The sequence below is a fragment of the Budorcas taxicolor genome, chromosome 9, assembly GCF_023091745.1.
Source record: "Budorcas taxicolor isolate Tak-1 chromosome 9, Takin1.1, whole genome shotgun sequence".
NCBI lineage: Eukaryota > Metazoa > Chordata > Mammalia > Artiodactyla > Bovidae > Budorcas > Budorcas taxicolor.
Window position 1 is genome coordinate 52,690,707 of NC_068918.1, and position 19,341 is coordinate 52,710,047.

The 19,341-nt window shown below is 39.1% G+C and overlaps 1 protein-coding gene across 2 annotated transcripts in view; it reads left to right on the forward strand.

The window, feature by feature from the left end:
* RNGTT (RNA guanylyltransferase and 5'-phosphatase) overlaps positions 1–19,341 on the forward strand; it is a 233,538-nt gene that overhangs the window by 62,540 nt on the left and 151,657 nt on the right. For both annotated transcript variants that reach the window (XM_052645721.1, XM_052645722.1), the window contains exon 9: positions 19,166–19,301. In XM_052645721.1, the coding sequence (XP_052501681.1) occupies positions 19,166–19,301 (136 nt within the window). The remainder of the gene's footprint in view (positions 1–19,165; positions 19,302–19,341) is intronic.

Consider the following 19,341-nt stretch of genomic DNA (forward strand, 5'->3'; position numbering starts at 1 on the left):
TCTGAGCCAGCAGGGAAGGGTCTGCTATTAATAATAGATGAGGAAATTAAAAGTCATTTAAAGCATTTGGTGCACTTAGATATAATTTTATAAACTTATATTTTTATATGTGCATGAAGCAGTATTAAATAAAATGACGCATCAACATACTATGCATCTTCTACATGTGTTTTTATTTATCTTTCTTAAAAATAATCTTAGTGGTGCTATTCATCTATTAAACATTTAAAACAATGGGATTTTTAAAGTAAAATATGTATAATAGAGTATAATGTCTGTGTTAAAAGTAAAATTATTTCAAGTTTCTTATAGGTCTTTTTTTCCCTTTCACTAAAATAGTTATGAAAAAGATTCATTATTCTAGTATAAATAACACACACACAAAAGATATTGCTTGTTTTATAGAAAATTTTTAATTTTTGGCAAGTTTTAAATGGTAGCTGTTCTGAATGTGTACTTGAAACCACTACATTATTTATCACAGTGTATGGTCAGTTTCAATGGCAATAAAGTTTTGAGAGGAAAATTTGTTTTACCTATTTTTTTTAAATAGGTAAAACCCACCTGGGCATCCCAGGTGGCTCAATGGTAAAGAATCTGCCTGCAATGCAAGAGACGTGGGTTCAGTCCCTGGGTTGGGAATATCCTCTGGAGAAGGAAATGGCAACCCAGTCTAGTATGTTTGCCTGGAAAATCCCATGGACAGAGGAGCCTGGTAGGCTACAGTCCATGGGATCGGAAAAAAGTCAGACATGACCTAGCAACTAAATAACAACAACAAGAACAATTTTTTAAAATACATTTTAGGATTAATTTGTCTAAATATTTTTTAAAATTCAAAATACTGAAATGACATCTAGAATAAAATACATCCAAATTTTTCAAATAAGAGAGATTGACTATTCTGCATAGTCAATAAAATCAAGGACTTATAAAGATAGTAATGTAATAAAATTCTAAAATCAAGAATGTTTATGTATTAATACATTAACTTGTAAAAACAGGTTTATTTTTGAGAAGCGGTATAGTATAGTGGTTAAGAGCTTGGGTATTGAAACTAGACTCAGTTCAGTCGCTCAGTCGTGTCCGACTCTTTGCGACCCCATGAGTTGCAGCACGCCAGGCCTCCCTGTCCATCACCAACTCCCGAAGTTCACTCAGACTCATGTCCATTGAGTCGGTGATGCCATCCAGCCATCTCATCCTCTGTCATCCCCTTCTCCTGCTGCCCCCAATCCCTCCCAGCATCAGAGTCTTTTCCAATGAGTCAACTCTTTGCATGAGGTGGCCAAAGTACTGGAGTTTTAGCTTTAGCATCATTCCTTCCAAAGAACACACAGAGCTGATCTCCTTTAGAATGGACTGGTTGGAAACTAGACTACCTGGGTTCAGATCCTGAGGTTTCCATGCTTATTAGTCATGTGACCCGAGGAAAGTTATATAACCCCTCTGTCTTCCAACTTGCCCATCTGAAAAATTGAGATAGCAATAATAATTACCTCCTAGATGATATGGGATTAAGTAATTTCATCTAAAGCACTTAGAATAATGTTTAACATGTAGGAAGTGCTTGGTAAGTGTTAATAGTTGCACATTCTACCAAATTAATAGATTTGTTAAAATAAACCAAACTCTGACTTTCTGAAGAGGAATTCCATTGTCATGGTAAAATTCTATTTTTAAAATTTGAACCTATTTAAAAAAAGAAAATTTAAGATGTGATTCATGCCCTTAAATGGTTGAAAATCTAATTGCGATGTTAAAATGGGAATACATGAGAGAATAATATGAAATATAATTGCCTATAAATGACATGACATAGATTCTAGAACGTAGGAGTTCTTAGGAGGAGGATGACTAGTGAAGAGTGAGTAACATGGGCAAGGGGAGTAGCGCAAGGGATGTCACGAGGTGGAGGCAGCCTGCCTGAGCCCGACTGGTTCTGGCCATCAGGCAGTAAGGTGTTTAGGCTACAGGAAGAAAATTATTATACTGGTAACCTCTTAAATCCTTATATTTTTAAATATGTCAGAGTTTTAATGATTGCTGAACCATGAATCTGTGATTTAAATTTTGACTATTATACCAACTCCTACTTCTTCTTAAGTTATTCTTAAGAAGTTGTAAGGTGGGAGTTCCCTTATCTCAATCTTCTTGAAATTTAAGGTCACCTGGGATTGCTCCATCAGTTGGTTAGCCCGGTGGCCTTTGAGATACTTTAAAAGATCTATTTTTTGAAATATGTATGGTATGGACAAAGAGCACTCTATAGAGATACAGAAGGCAGGGAAGCGAACACTTGAAGAATAGTTGCTGTTGAAGGAGAAGCAGCCAGCCTACTTCTGTGACTGAAGGAAGAAAAGCCAGAGAGCCAGTGCTGCCAAGACTCCTCAAGGGTTCTGACAGAAGCCACAGGGAGACCCTGTAGCAACACTTTATTTCCCACTTTCAGTTAAAATTCAAGCACTGTTAGGTGAACCTTTTTGGGGTCTTTTGTAAAACTTTTACTGAAAGTAGGTTATATTGGCATTTATTCAGCTAGTCTAGGCAACTGTAAGTTTCAAAAGTTGCCTAAGGTAGGGGCTTCCCTGGTGGCTCAGTGGTAAAGAATCCACTTATAATGCAGGAGACGCAGGTTAGATCCCTGGGGCAGGAAGATCCCCTAGAGAAGGAAACGGCACCTCACTGTAATATTCTTGCCCGAAGAATTGTGTGGACAGAGAAGCCTGACCCCCATGGGGTCAAATCCAAAAAAAAAAAAAAAAAAAGTTCCTTAACATAAAATGTGAAAACTAGAAGATTATAATTGGAACTAACTTGTGATCTTGCTTAATTATTTCTTTCTCTTCTCTTTTGAATCCTCTCTGCTCTTTTTACCCTAGTCAGCAGCCAAACAAGAATATTTCTGTGACTAAGAGAGGAAAAATCTACTGAATATAACTTTTGAACGTGCATTTTAGTGGAAGTTCTTCTTTTGCATGTTTCCAAGAATTGTATCTATATATACATATATATGGAGAAGGAAATGGCAACCTACTCCAATATTCTTGCCTGGAGAATTCTGTGGACAGTGGAGCCTGGAGGGCTGCTATCCATAGGGTCACTCAGAGTCGGATATGACTGAAGCGACTTAGCGTGCATGAATGCATTGGAGAAGGAAATGGCAACCCACTCCAATATTCTTGCCTGGAGAATTCCAGGGACACAGGAGCCTGGTGGGCTGCCGTCTGTGGGGTCGCACAGATTTGGACATGACTGAAGTGAACTTGGCAGCGGCAGCGGCAGCAGCAGCAGCAGCAGCATACGTATATATAGATATATACATGTATATGTGTGTGCATGCTCATTGCTAAATTGAATCTGACTCTGTGATCCCATGGACTGTAGCCTGCCAGGCTCCTCTGTCCATGGGGGTTCTCCAGGCAAGAAGAATGGAGTAGGTTGCCATTTCCTTCTCCAGGGCATCTTCCCGGCTCAGGGATTAAACTTATCTCCTGCATCTTCTGCATCTGGTAGGTGGATTCTTTACCATTGAGCCACCAGGGAAGCCCCGTACATGTATATTATATATGTATGATATACATGTATATATCTATATCCATATATATTTTAATTTGGACACACAGTTCAGCTTGTAGGATCTTAGTTCCCCACCAGGGGTTGAACCCATTCTTTTGGCAGTGAAAGTGTGGAGTCCTAACCCCTGATTGCCAGGGAATTCCCTCAAGTATAATTTTGTTTAAATTATCCTTTTATTAATTTTTATTTGATGTGCTAGACTGGGACAAAAATGTGGTAGTTTTCCATTATGTACAATAGCTTTGGCGTTACCGTGTGTTTACTTATATATACCATTTTTGTTAGTAAATCTTAAGAAGCTGTTCCAATACATTGGCATATTTTAGGCTCAGGTTTGTTTTTATCATCTTAGTGTTTAGAAAACAGTTTCCTAGGCAGATTGAGACATGCACCTGACACAGGCTCTTTTATTTGAGCTCTTTGAGTTACTGCTTACTCAGGTAGTGTAGCTTCTGATTTTACAAAATTTTCTTGGGTTATAATTCTTCATGGAAAAATTAAAAGGAGCTGTTTACTGTAGTTGTTGTCTCCCTTTGTGTAAGTATGCTTAAAAGCTTGAGTTTGAGGGCTGTGAGTAACCTTCACAGGAAGTTACCAAGGGTTATTTTTCTACCAGTTCAAAATTTCTGGTTCACTTACCTTTTTCCTCTTTATTCAGAAGAGATGTCCTCTTTTTTCCTGTCTACAGGAAATGAATCCTTCCTCTCTTATCCAGTCTTTGTTTATCAGTGACCTCAACTCTTGTATGGATTGTGTAAAATAATAGTTGTTGTATTAATAATTATATCCTGCCTTAATTAGGTACTTACTGTGTGCCTTGGACATAATGTAGTAGCAGTAACTTAAGTTTTATTACCATGTAACAGGTACATACAGTTCTTTATCCTTCATGTATTAACTCATTAAAAAAATTTTTTTATGGTGGTAAAATACACATAATGTAAAATTTATCACTTTATTATTTAGTATATAGTTCAGTGGTGTTAAATACATTCATAATGTTTGCACACATCTCTGCCACTCATGTCCAGAACTCTTTCCATCTTGTAGAACTCAAAGTCTATACCCATTAAGTGATAATTTTCCATTCCCCTGGTATCCACCCATTTTACTTTTGATCTTTCTGATTTTTTTTTTTTTTAACTAATCTAGGTACCTCAAAGAGGTAGAATCACGCAGTAGTTATCTTTTTGTGACTGGCTTATTTCACTTAGCATGATGTCCTCAAGGTTCATTTGTATTATAGCATATTTCAGAAATTTTCTCCTTTTCTTGGGCAGAATAACATTCCATTTAATGTATATACCACATTTTGCTTATCCTTTTATCTGTCAGTGGACACTTGCGTTGCTTGTATACTGTTGCTGGTTTGGATAATGCTACTTTGAGCATGGGGGTACTAACTCATTTAATTCTTACAGTCACATTAGGAGGTAGAAATTTTTGATGAGGAAACTGTATTTTAGAGTAATCAAGTGATTTGTGCAAAATCACACAGCTAGAAAGAGCCTGTCTGGAATGTCTTAACCTCCACAGTGGCCTCCCACGTATCTTTCTATGTAGGGGCCTTCTGTTCTGCCTATGGATATCTTCACTCCTATTTGCTATATATTATTTATATATATATATATATATATATATATATGCTATATATATAAAATTAATGGCTTGTAATAAAATACTTTTTAATGTTCACTAGTGAATAACACATTGTATATTATTTTATGTTTTTTAATATTTGTTATATTTTAGCTTAAATGAGCTCAATTAAAAATAAAGTTGAGACTCCTTCAAGTGAATTTTCAGGCATCTGCTTCTTCTGCTGTACGCTTTCTTTTCTACCAGAGGTGGGACATACTAGATTTACAAGTTTTAGAAAACTTGGGAGGGATAGAGTGAGTTGAATAAGACCTGTTATTTAGAGTATGAGAGATTCCATGAAAGGAAGGTTTGAGTAAAAGTTTGAAGATTATGTATTTTAGGACAAAATGTAGTTTTATAGAAACGAAAGCTTGGCAGTAGGTATGTATGTATTTCTGCGCAGTGGAGGATGGCAAAATGAGAAAGGGTAGGGCAGTTACAGTTCTGAAGTTAAAGCATATACTTTTGGATTGGACTTTTATAATCATTTTATAATATTTGTTGGGATTTTTGGTTCCAGATGCCTGCCTATTTTTTAGCAGTCTAGTTGGCAAACACTGAGAGTCTGGTGTTACAGGCTATGAAACTGGAATTTTCTTTCCAAAGCCTGTAATAATAGCATTGGCACCACTCATACTTAATGAAAACAAAGTAAGAAAATTAAAATTTTAAATTTTGGGGTGATTTGGAACAAAAAGTTTACTCTAAATCTTATTAAAAACTTGATTATTTGTATTATGTGTCATTAATTCTGTGAAATGGGAGGGAGGAATCCAGAAACTGATACTGGGCCCTATGCCTGCCAGATTCTTTTGCAGTGTTGAGTTTTAAGCTTTGCGCAAGACTAAGTCTTGCTGGTTGAAGGAGATTTCTTGAAATAGAAACATCTACACTTTAAAAATTGTTACTGTCTATTAATAGAAATAGGCATACATGATATTTTAGTGAGAAGGCTTGGATGACTTGTGATTATTTTTTTCATGGTAGGTACCCCTAGGTTTTCAAGAATAATTTGTGATGAATTATGTAAGTTGAAATAAAGTTTTTTGACTGATAATTTTTCCATAGACAAAGCTTACTAAGTACCAAGCTTAAATAAAACTTAGATGAACATAACATAGTAGAAAACTTGCTGTAGAAACAACATATAAAATAAAGATGACTCTCCAGAGGTAGAAGACATTCAAATGTTGGCAGACTGTTCAAATGTTCAGTCGTATGCTTTGGGCCTGCCATTTAATTTACAATTAACATGTTAAGATCAAAGTTTGACAATTAAATTGGAGAGGAAGTAAATGGGCTTTGCAATTTAAAATTAAATGATACAGGTTGTCTGTTTAATTACTGTTGTGTGTATATAAAGTGAAAGTGAAGTCGCTCAGTCGCTCATTCGTGTCCAGCTCTTTGCGACCCCATGAACTGTAGCCTACCAGGCTCCTCCCTCCATGGGATTCTCCAGGCAAGAGTACTGGAGTGGGTTGCCATTTTCCTTCTCCAGGAGATCTTCCCGACCTAGGGATCAAACCCCGGGTCTCCCGCATTCCAGGTGGATGCTTTAACCTCTAAGCCACCAGGGAAGCCTGTGTGTATATAGGTGATCATGTAATAGATTGAAGCTGTGGGCTTAAAGTGAATTTAAGACTATAAAACTTTAATCCCATCTGTTTCATGAATGTAAATTGATATGATATGAAGATTAAAAAGAAGCTAATCCTTTTGAAGGGGCTTCCCTTGTAGCTCAGTCGGTAAAGAATTTGCCTGCAGTGCAGGAGACCCGGGTTCGATCCCTGGGTTGGGAAGATGCCCTGGAGAAGGAAATGGCAACCCACTCCAGTATCCTTGCCTGGAAAATCTCATGGACAGAAGAACCTGGTGGATTGCAGTCCATGGGGTTGCAAAGAGTCGGGCACGACTGAGCGACTAACACACACAACACACAATCCTTTTGAAGAAGTCTGTTGTGGTTTTAGAATCAATATATCAAGGTAAAAATACCTGTTAGGTTGGAATCTTCTATAATGTTGAGTGAAAATTGTGATAGTTTCCTTTTTAAAGAATACTTACTCATTTTTATCTTTGGTTGCACTGCGTCTTTGCTGCACATGGGCTTTCTCTAGTTGTGGTGCATGGGCTTCTCATTGTGGTGGCCCCTCTTGCTGCACAGGCTCTAAGCATACAGGCTCCGTAGTTGTGGTACATGAGCTTAGCTGCTCCCCAGCATATGGAATCTTCCTGGGTCAGGGATTGAACCTGTGTCCCCTGCATTGGTAGTCAGATTCTTAATCCACTGAGCCACTAAGGAAGTCTGAGAATTTTAATAGTTTTTTATGAACTATGTCTTCCTGGTTACGTGAAGAATATGTTAGGACTGTGCCTTCATTTCAGTGATCGTTAACAGCAGAAATAAAACATTTAAGATAAGATTAGGTGGTAGTGTTACTGTTTGTGTGTATGTTCTCTTTAATTTGTTAATATGAAAATAGTTCAGTTCAGTTCAGTCGCTCAGTCATGTCCGACTCTTTGCGACCCCATGAATCACAGCACGCCAGGCCTCCCTGTCCATCACCATCTCCCAGAATTCACTCAGACTCACGTCCATCGAGTCCGTGACGCCATCCCGCCATCTCATCCTCGGTTGTCTCCTTCTCCTCCTGCCCCCAATCCCTCCCAGCATCAGAGTCTTTTCCAATGAGTCAACTCTTCGCATCAGGTGGCCAAAGTACTGGAGTTTCAGCTTTAGCATCATTCCTTCCAAAGAAATCCCAGGGTTGATCTCCTTCAGAATGGACTGGTTGGATCTCCTTGCAGTCCAAGGGACTCTCAAGAGTCTTCTCCAACACCACAGTTCAAAAGCATCAATTCTTCGGCGCTCAGCCTTCTTCACAGTCCAACTCTCACATCCATACATGACCACTGGAAAAACCATAGCCTTGACTAGATGGACCTTAGTCGGCAAAGTAATGTCTCTGCTTTTGAATATACTGTCTAGGTTGGTCATAACTTTTCTTCCAAGGAGTAAGCATCTTTTAATTTCATGGCTGCAGTCACCATCTGCAGTGATTTTGGAGCCCCAAGAAATAAAGTCTGGCACTGTTTCCACTGTTTCCCCATCTATTTCCCATGAAGTGATGGGACCAGATGCCATGATCTTCGTTTTCTGAATGCTGAGCTTTAAGCCAACTTTTTCACTCTCCTCTTTCACTTTCATCAAGAGGCTTTTTAGCTCCTGTTCGCTTTCTGCCATAAGGGTGGTGTCATCTGCATATCTGAGGTTACTGATATTTCTCCCGGCGATCTTGATTCCAGCTTGTGTTTCTTCCAGTCCAGCATTTCTCATGATGTACTCTGCATATAAGTTAAATAAGCAGGGTGACAATATACAGTCTTGACGTACTCCTTTTCCTATTTGGAACCAGTCTGTTGTTCCATGTCCAGTTCTAACTGTTGCTTCCTGACCTGCATACAGATTTCTCAAGAGGCAGGTGAGGTGGTCTGCCATTCCCATCTCTTTCAGAATTTTCCACAGTTTATTGTGGTCCACACAGTCAAAGGCTTTGGCATAGTCAATAAAGCAGAAATGGATGTTTTTCTGGAACTCTCTTGCTTTTTCCATGATCCAGCGAATGTTGGCAATTTGATCTCTGGTTCCTCTGCCTTTTCTAAAACTAGCTTGAACATCAGGGAGTTCATGGTTCACATATTGCTGAAGCCTGGCTTGGAGAATTTTGAGCATTACTTTACTAGCGTGTGAGATGAGTGAAATTGTGCCGTAGTTTGAGCATTCTTTGGCATTGCCTTTCTTTGGGATTGGAATGAAAACTGAGCTTTTCCAGTCCTGTGGCCACTGCTGAGTTTTCCAAATTTGCTGGCATATTGAGTGCAGCACTTTCACAGCATCATCTTTCAGGATTTGAAACAGCTCAACTGGAATTCCGTCATCTCCACTAGCTTTGTTCATAGTGATGCTTTCTGAGGCCCACTTGACTTCACATTCCAAGATGCCTGGTTCTAGATTAGTGATCACATCATCATGATTATCTGGGTCGTGAAGATCTTTTTTGTATAGTTCTTCCGTGTATTCTTGCCATAGGAATGACCTTAATTGAGTTCTTTGAATTTCTGGGAAGGTGAGATTAGGTAAAGCTGTGCTTCCCTGGTGGTGCAGAGGTTAAAGTGTCTGCCTGGGTTCGATCTGCCAGGGAGACCTGGGTTCGATCCCTGGGTCGGGACGATCCCCTGGAGAAGGGAATGGCAACCCACTCCAGTATTCTTGCCTGGAGAATCCTACAGATGGAGGAGCTTGGTAGGCTACAGTCCATGGGTTGCAAAGAGTCGGACACAACTGAGTGAACTCTCATATGCTTTTCCTTTAGATATATTTTGTTTTCAAAGGTTGAAATGTTTGTGTCAGATAAGCAGATGATAGCCATTATGTTTGGAAGCAAAGCTCATGTGTACGATTACATTGTTTTATCATCAAATATTGGTCTTTTTGTGAAAGCAGTATAAACAGTGATGTTTTAAGTTATCTGAAACCTTTTTCTGAGATTCCTTAATTTAAGTTGGTAGACTTTAGGTTGTATTTCCATAGAATTCTAGTCTGAATGGTGGTTAGGTTCCAAGCCTAGCCTATGAAGCTTGCTTTTAAGGTAGGTAAGTTACTTACTTGTGAAAAGTGACAAGATGTACTGTTCCAACACAGGTAACCAAACAAACTATATTGCAACAAATAGAAGACATTTATAAAAACTGTTTTGACTTGTTTAAAAACTCTCTTGAGAAAATGGATTTCATTTTTGTAAGATGAGATAGATTGAGAGTATGATAGAAATTGTGAAAGGGACTCTGTGACACTGATTTTTTATTTGGTCTAGGTGAAAACTCATGACTGTAACTTCTTGTTTTTCATTTTTAAAAATTGTGGCAAAATATGCATAACGTACATTTCCCTTTTCTTTAAGAGTTGAAAGAAATGGGGCAAAATGGCTTAAAGAGGACATGGATATACTTTGCAGAAAAGATTACCAGAGATCAAATTTACTGAGTGGTGAGCTAGTGAGAGAAAAAGGCAAAGTGTTCATAAGCCCCCATGGGGAAGGAAGAAAGCTGGAGTTTAGCAGGCCAGCTTTTCTTGTATCATTTCTGAAGCAAGGTCTGACAGGTGTTGGTGGGCCTGGGGGAGTCTGACCAACTGCTCTTATGTCAGGAAGGTCTATAATTATATATGGGGAAGTGGCTCTAAACTGTGAATTTTCTTTATAAGAAATTTTAATATAGCGGAATTTTTTTCTCTGAAATCTTGAGAATTAGGTTTCAGGGACTATATACCAATTCTTTTGGGAATAGAAATGAGAGGCAGTGTAGCTGGTATAGAAACAGCAGAGGTTTGGCAGTGAATTCTTATGGGAGGAAAAGATACAAGGGAAGGTAAACTTTGGGCTTAACGTATAGTTATCAAGGACAGGAAATAGATGGCATATCTTTTGGCATGAGGTTATTGTGTAAAGAGCTAGTGTCATGTAACCGTTTGTATTAAGGATAGGTTGGGGAACATATTGCAGTGGGGTTCCGTCATGGGCACATTTAACTTACGTGAATTCAACCATATATAATAGGCAAAATGGAAAAAAAAGAAAAAGCAACCCCAGACCCAGCATATCCATTGGCATTAGATTGACTAGAAGCAGTAGAAATCAGCTTTGGCGCCTGTAAGAAAGGGATATGTTGGAAGGCTGACTCTGAGGAGAACCAGTCTCAGAAAATGGGTAAGAATCAAGGGAGGCCAGGCAGCAAGGACCAGGGCCAAGGTCAGGCACAGGAACACTTGGAAGAGGAAGGCACCTTTGGCGCTTGCTAATGATGCCTCTGCCATCACTCTGAGTCACTTTTAAGCTATTCCTGTGCCTCACTGTCACTCAAGTTAAAAGTTTTAAGAAGGAAGCATTTAGTTGTCTGACTTAGATTCTGCCTCCAACCAGTTAGACACAGGGATAGAGAAAATCAGGGCATTTTGGTTTCCAGTGTAAAAATGAAAAGCTCCAAGTCCATATGCCATCACTTCCACCCAACTAAACTGAACAGCGACTCCTCCCCCAGTGCTCCATGGATCATTAAATCGAGTGCACCCATTCCTCCTGCCAGAAGCCTGGAAGTCCTCCTCGACTTCTGCCGCTCAGCCCCACTGCCTGTCAGGAGCATAGTATCCTGTCAGTCTGCCTTTTTCATATCTTGAATTTATCCACTTATACCTCTAAGTTATCATTGCCACTGCATTCCCACTTGGGGTACTGTAAAAACCTCATAATTTCTCTGGTCTACAGATTGGTTCCTACCCTATAGGAGTACACATAATGTGGGGGTGAGCTTTGAAAAATGCAGGTCAGATTGTGCTATTACTTAGCTAAAAGCATTTCAGTGGTCTGCTGTTTCTGAGCTCCCATTCCACCCTTTTAAACTGTGCAAACTATTTCTCAGACTTCCTTGCCAGCTCGTGTCCTGTTGAGTTTTATCATGGAGAGCGCTAGCAGGAATTTGGAAGGTGAGAGAAGGGATTTCCCTAGTGTTAGTTTCTTTATCCCTTCAGCAGGTGGCAGCAACTTTGACTTCGCCCCCAGCTTCTTTTAGCAATCTCAGCACCAGCGGTACTGCTCCCTCTCAGACGTGCCTGCTGCTGGAGCGGCATTCTAGGCAGAGGAGTGCCACCTGCATTTCCTCACCCACGATGCTGTGTCTTCTCAGCAGTTTGAGGATCCTCCTTCTGTACTCCTCTGTAGAGGCTGAAACTTGAGATGCTGGGCTCCTCTCCTTAGAGGTCCAGGTCTTAGCCATTCGGTGCCACTTCCTTAGAGGTTTGAGCCCTGAGCTCCGTTGACCTCCCCACCTCTTCCATGTTTCACAGTGCCCATCCTCCAAATTCCTGGCCTCTGCTAACATGCCTCTTCCGTTTTGTTCCTGCAGCCCTCTGGGTAGAGTACCTCCTACAGTTACTCATCTCTTGATTACTTTCATTTTCCCTACTTACCTTTTCATCTTTCCAATATCTATGTAACCAGTTCCCTGAATTACACCTCTTTAGTTTGAATTACCCTTTATGGTTTCTGTTTGTCTCAAAAGAGGGATTTTCTACTTTCCAGAATAAAGTTAAAAATGGTTTCATTAATCACTGAGTCCTTGACTACTTCTGTAGTCTCAAGTTATCTTTCTTTCTCCCTATGCTTCTGTATTCTGAATTTGTTGTTGCTGTTGCCAGAGCGTGAACCTTCTGTTTTTGTCTCAAGGATATTGCACCTGGCAGACTGTGTACCAAGCACTGGTTCTCACAACACACCCCTATCCCCTTCCCTTTTCCCTTCACCCCCCGCAATGTGTGTTTAGTTAACTCCTGCACAATGCAAGTCAGAGGCAGGATACTGTAGAGGTTGTCGAGATAGGCTCTTGTCTAGGTTTTAATAACAGCTTTGCTGTTTTGCCAGCTTTATGGCTTTGAGCAGGTTACTGAGTGTGATTTCAGTTTCCTCATCAGGAATACAGGCAGAATAATTTTCTTTACATGGTCAGATTGTTTTAAGACTTAATTGAGTTAACATAAAGTACTTCGACTTTCCTTTGTGCATAGTCATTGCTCACTAAGTGATTATAACCTGCTGTTACTATCAGCTACTTGAGAATCCTTCTGGGATCCCTTTCCTGATGTCTGAATTTTGACAGGTTGTACCTTTTGTGTGCTCCTGTAGCATCTTGTGCTTCACTTTGGTACTTCCCTAGTGGCTCACTGGTGAAGAATCTGCCTGCTAACGCAGGAGATGAGGGTTCAATCCCTGGGTCTGATGGAATAGGGGAAGGAAACAACAACATACTCCAGTATTCTTGCCTGGAAAATCTTATGGACAGAGGAGCCTGGTGGGTTGCAGTCCATGGAGCTGCAGAAGAGTCAGACATGACTTAGCAACTGAACAACAACAACTTCATCTTATGAGTACTTACTGTGTTTGGGATTATTTGTTTAATGTCTTGTTTTCTTGCTAAGGGTATAAAACCATATGAAGTTAGATGAAGAACTTGTGCTGTTTACATTATTATATTTCTAGCATCTGTGCCTGATGCCTGGTTGACCCTTTAGTAAGTATTTTAAAAAATTAATTGGTTAATCCTTTTAAAAGAAAAAACTATAGTTAGTTTGATGGGAATTGGTAAAAGTGGATAGAGATGGTGAAATGAGTCAGCTTTTCTGTTTTCATTACCCACTTTGAGTGGTTTATATAAGAGAGGATAAATACCTGCTAATTTTGAAGCTGTTGTGGTATGACTGGCCTTCCCTGATAACTCAGTTGGTTAAGAATCCACCTGCAGTGCAGGAGACCCCTGTTCGATTGCTGGGTTGGGAGGATCCTCTGGAGAAGGGAAGAGGCTACCCACTCCAGTATGCTGGCCTAGAGAATTCCATGGACTGTATAGTCCATGGGGTTGCAAAGAGTCGGACCGAGGTTTAACATCACATCACATTTTATTGCCAAAGGAAAAATGTTTAGACTGTAATTAGACTGTATTTCTATTTTTTGTTTTTTTTCTGTAGCTTTAATTTTCATCCCCACCCTGGCTTGAAAAAGCAATATGTGCTTATATTTTTAAAATTTCTTAAAAGTACAAAAAAGTATAATGAGGAAAGCAAATATCGTTAATAATTCTACCTAGAGATGAAAGTTCTTACCATTTTGGTATAGACTTTCCTGTCTGTTTTGCTATTCAGAGTTTTAACTCCCTACCCCTCATATTCATACATTCTGATTTTTAAGGTGCTCTTTCTTCATTTAATATATTGTGAATCTCTTTCTGTATCAATGGATATTAGTGATAAATTTAAATTATAAGATGTTTAAAGACAATTTTACTCTGAGAATATTAGAAGTGTGAATTAAAATTCTTAAGATGCTATTAGTTACCAATTTTTTAAATCGGTTTTCCTTTTCTTTAATTATGTACTTCCTGAATTGTATTAATATGCAGTTGGTGGTTTTACTTGAATAGCTGTCTCACATCTCAGTGACTGGAAGGATATTTACCATGAAACAGTTTATGCAAGGCTTCCCCGGTGGTCCAGTGGTTAGGACTCTGAGCTTCCACATCAAGGGTCATGGGTTCAATCCTTGGTCGTGGAACTAAGATCATGTAAGCCTTGTGGGATGGCCTCAATGAGTGAACGATTGCATTTGGCTTTGCTGTTATTTATATGGCTTTGGTTCAGTTCAGTTCAGTAAACTATGGCTTTGGTATATATACTTTAATATAAAAAATGAATCAGTGCTTTCTACTTCTAGTTCAGTGAAACTTCTTACTAATTTTTGTCTTTTAATAAGAATGGATATTATACAAATAATTTAGTAATCCTGTATATTAGATTTGTAATTGAAGTTACATCATTATTAATAAGGAATCATATTGCATTAGTGATCCATTTTCACTGAAGTACATCCATTTTCACTTAGTACATCATTATGTACTAAGCCAGCATCTGATAGTACTTGGGATGGTTTCATTTTTTAAAGAATCTATTCATTCAGAGACTTTGGAGTGATATGAAAATATTTCCACATTCCTTATTTCTTCCCTAACATGAAATAACTTCTTACATTTTGTGGCTGTCACATAACAAAAGAATGTGTAATTTGAAATGACTGGAATTCAAACCAGAAATTGCATCCCAGAAACTTTTGTTCTAAAGCCTGAAAATTTATATGTGCAGAAGAATCCGGGAATACCAACTACTAAATAATTTCTACAATATATCTGTAGATGCATGCTGAATTTCCCATGAGCAGTCTTTTATAGTGAATTCCATCTTCTAAAGCCCTTTCTTCCTTGGTCTTTTAAACCTGTTTATGCATAAGTATACAGAGATAGTATTTTGAAGTAAAAAGCAAAGTCTGATAGTAAGATGTATATACATATATATTTATGTGTGTGTATACTTATCTCAAATGTGTTAAAAAATGAATAGAGAATAATTATGACAGAAAAAACAAATGTACCAGCACCCTAGGATTTAATACTTACTCTGTTTTAACATTATATTTAATTCTGAACTTCTGGGCAACCAGCAAAAAGGGAGATATAATTTCTGTTGTTATTATATGATCAGAAGAGGCAACTATTTCTTTTTTCTGAATTCTGAAATTCATTAGTGTAAGCCAGCTTTTCTCAGATTGTGAATATGGAATACTAGTTCTGCAGATATTAACAGATATCAGGAATAAGTTTAGGAAATAATGGGCTAAGTTAAATTAATAGGCTTTTCTATCTTTTTTTTTTAAACTGGAGGAAAAGTTTAATAACTTGGAAAACTGAGTAATTCCTTGTATGTTTTCTTACAACCTTAAGTGTTCCTGATTATTTTGCCATGGAAATACTAAAAGTTAATAATAAACTTTGCACAATGCTGGCCTAGGTCTTTAAACAATGTGATAGATTGTGCCTTCAGTACCATTTTTACAGGTATCAGAAGGCTTTTTACTCGACCTGTTCTTATGTTGATTTAAATTCTCTTTGAAACACCACCCAGGGCAGGGTTGACTTCTTCAAGAAGACTAGATTCTACCAGGAGCTGCAGCTTTTGGAAAGCACTTGCAGGAGGGCTTTGGGAGCTACGTATTGCTGTTGTCCGCTGGCCCTCCAGTTGGTCTGAGTCTCTCAGGTGCACTGTCAGTCTAGACGGAGGCTGATTTTCTTTTTCCAAGTGCAGCCTGAGTCTTCACAATCCTTATTTCCTAGGGCTGCCGCTCTTTTAATATGTAGCAAGGGCAGGAGTCCTCCACCTCCTCCTCAGGGGCCTGCTGGGACTAATTATTTTGAAAACACTAATATCAGCATGCTTCCAGTCCAGTCCCCAAGTGTCTGCCCCTTTGGTCTGTTTTGCTGCTCTTCAGTCTGTTGTCACGCACTTCTATTCCCTAAACCAGCCCTCCCTTTCTCCTCTCCTGAACTAAAAAGCCTCTTGATGAAAGTGAAAGAGGAGAGTGAAAAAGTTGGCTTAAAGCTCAACATTCAGAAAACTAAGATCATAGCATCTGGTCCCATCACTTCATGGAAAATAGATGGGGAAACAGTGGAAACAGTGTCAGACTTTATTTTTTTTGGCTCCAAAATCACTGCAGATGGAGATCGCAGCCATGAAAATTAAAAGACGCTTGCTCCTTGGAAGGAAAGTTACGACCAACCTAGACAGCATATTCAAAAGCAGAGACATTACTTTGTCAACAAAGGTCTGTCTAGTCAAGGCTATGTTTTTTCCAGTGGTTATGTATGGATGTGAGAGTTGAACTGTGAAGAAGGCTGAGCGCCGAAGAGTTGATGCTTTTGAACTGTGGTGTTGGAGAAGACTCTTGAGAGTCCCTCGGACTTCAAGGAGATCCACCCAGTCCATCCTAAAGGAGATCAGTCCTGGGTGTTCATTGGAAGAACTGATGCTGAAGCTGAAACTCCAATGCTTTGGCCACCTGATGCGAAGAGTTGACTCATTGGAAAAGACTCTGATGCTGGGAGGGATTGGGGGCAGGAAGAGAAGGGAACGACAGAGGATGAGATGGCTGGATGGCATCACCGACTCGATGGATGTGAGTTTGAGTGAACTCCGGGAGTTGGTGATGGACAGAGAGGCCTGCCGTGCTGTGATTCATGGGGTCGCAAGGAGTCGGACACGACTGAGCTACTGAACTGAACTGAACTGAATGCATCTCTCTCTTTTCTTAGAACACTTGTTTATGGGAAACAAATTGTCTTCTGGTATAATAGCCTCCATGTATGTTTGCTTCCACATCTTCAGTTGAACGTTTCTTCTATTCCCCTAGCTTTAACTTGATTTAGCGCCCATCTTTCGGTTGTTGCTGCTTTTTTTTTCATCTGCCTCATGGGTAGGAGATTAGACCGACTTGATCCACGTTCCTTCCATTCTCAGTGGTACATCGGGACTATTATTCTTCCACTGTTTCATTTAACAGCAAACCAGACAACACAGTGATTCTTCTGTTCCTTTCAAGCTCATGCCTTTCAACTTTCTAATTAATTGCTGTCAATTTTTTCTCATTCTTTGAAGAGTTTGGTGCCTGGATACGGTCTCCATTTTTACCCCAAATCTTGCTGCTATCTGTTTGGTAGTGTAGCCTGTCAGTCTGTAATTTCCTCAACTGTGAGTTCATCTGGACTTCATTTTTTTATATGGTGTGCACTAGTGCTCCATTCTTGATGATCCACTAGTTGGGAGTCAGTGACAGTAACTTATATCAATATATCAATAAATGTATTGACAGTAACTTGGTCACTGGAAGGATGACTAATGACCAAAGTCATTTTAATGTATATGAAGTGAAGCGAAATGAAAGATGCTCAGTCATGTGTGACTCTTTGCAATCCCATGGACTGTAGCTTGCCAAGCTTCTCTGTCCATGGAATTCTCCAGGCCAGAATACTGGAGTGGGTAGCCATTTGCTTCTCCAGGGGATCTTCCCAAGCCAGGTCTCCGATATTGCAGGTGGATTCTTTACTGTCTGAGCCACCGGGGAAGATCAGTTCAGTTCATTCACTCAGTCATGTCTGACTCTTTGCAACCCCATGAACTGCAGCACGCCAGGCCTCTCTGTCCATCACCAACTCCTGCAGTTCACCCAAACCTATGTCCATTGAGTCGTTGATGCCATCCAGCCATCTCATCCTCTGTCATCCCCTTCTCCTCCTGCCTTCAATCTTTCCCAGCATCAGGGTCTTTTCAAATGAGTCAGCTCTTCGCATCAGGTGGCCAAAGTATTGGAGTTTCAGCTTCAACATCAGTCCTTCCAGTGAACACCCAGGACTGATCTTTAGAATGGACTGATTGGACCTCCTTGAAGTCCAAGGGACTCTCAAGAGTCTTCTCCAACACCACAGTTCAAAAGCATCAATTCTTCGGCACTAAGCTTTCTTTATAGTCCAACTCTCACATACATGACTACTGGAAAAACCATAGCCTTGACTAGACGGACCTTTGTTGACAAAGTAATATTAGTCTCTGCTTTTGAATATGCTGTCTAGGTTGGTCATAACTTTCCTTCCAAGGAGTAAGCGTCTTTTAATTTCATGGCTGCAATCACCATCTGCAGTGATTTTGGAGCCCCCAGAAATACAGTCAGCCACTGTTTCCACTGTTTCCCCATCTATTTCCTATGAAGTGATGGGACTGGATGCCATGATCTTAGTTTTTAAATGTTGAGCTTTAAGCCAACTTTTTCACTCTCCTCTTTCAGTTTCATCAAGAGGCTCTTTAGGTTTTCTTCACTTTCTGAAATGAAATGATTGACTAATGAAAGTTTTTATGAACTTGTGTTAAAAATTATTTTAATTCGATAGTAATGAATGATAGTTGTCCCTGAAATGGTGGGATCTGGTTTTATCATCATATTAATCCAACGAAAGGGGTTACCTGTTCTGCTTATTGTTGTATGGTAGAAGGGACCCGGGATACGTCGAAGTCTGGGCATTTGTTGATCACTTACTTTCTTTTTTCCTATTGCAAAGTGGAGACAACAGTACCTAATCCATATAGCTGTTGAGCTGGTAAAATGCAGTAATTACATATATGTGTGTTTTTGTGTTTTATAAACTTTGATGTCTGAAGTTTAATAAAACTTAGAGAATGTGTCTCTCCTAAGATGGGTTATGAGATTGCATTTGAATATCACATTGTTTTCATAAAAAGTTTTGATTTCTATATACCCTGTGTTTTTTATAGGAAGCAAAAACTTAAAAAAAAAATTTATTATTTATGGTACTTTAATCTGAATGATGGTGGAGGGGGCACTCTGGTGAACATTATTCCAGGTAGCTATTGCAAGTCTAAGGAAAAACAGTTTAATTGTTATTTCTTATGACCCTATTCTTGAATTATACTGTTAATATTACTTTCTTACTGTTTCATTTACAGGTATATGATGTTGATTGATGGCACAAATGAAGTTTTTATGGTTGATAGAGATAATTCAGTGTTTCATGTTTCAAATCTGGAATTTCCATTTCGTAAAGACCTCCGTATGCATTTATCAAATACTCTGTTAGATGGGGTAAGTCATATTTTTATCTTTTTTAAAAAAATCAAACATT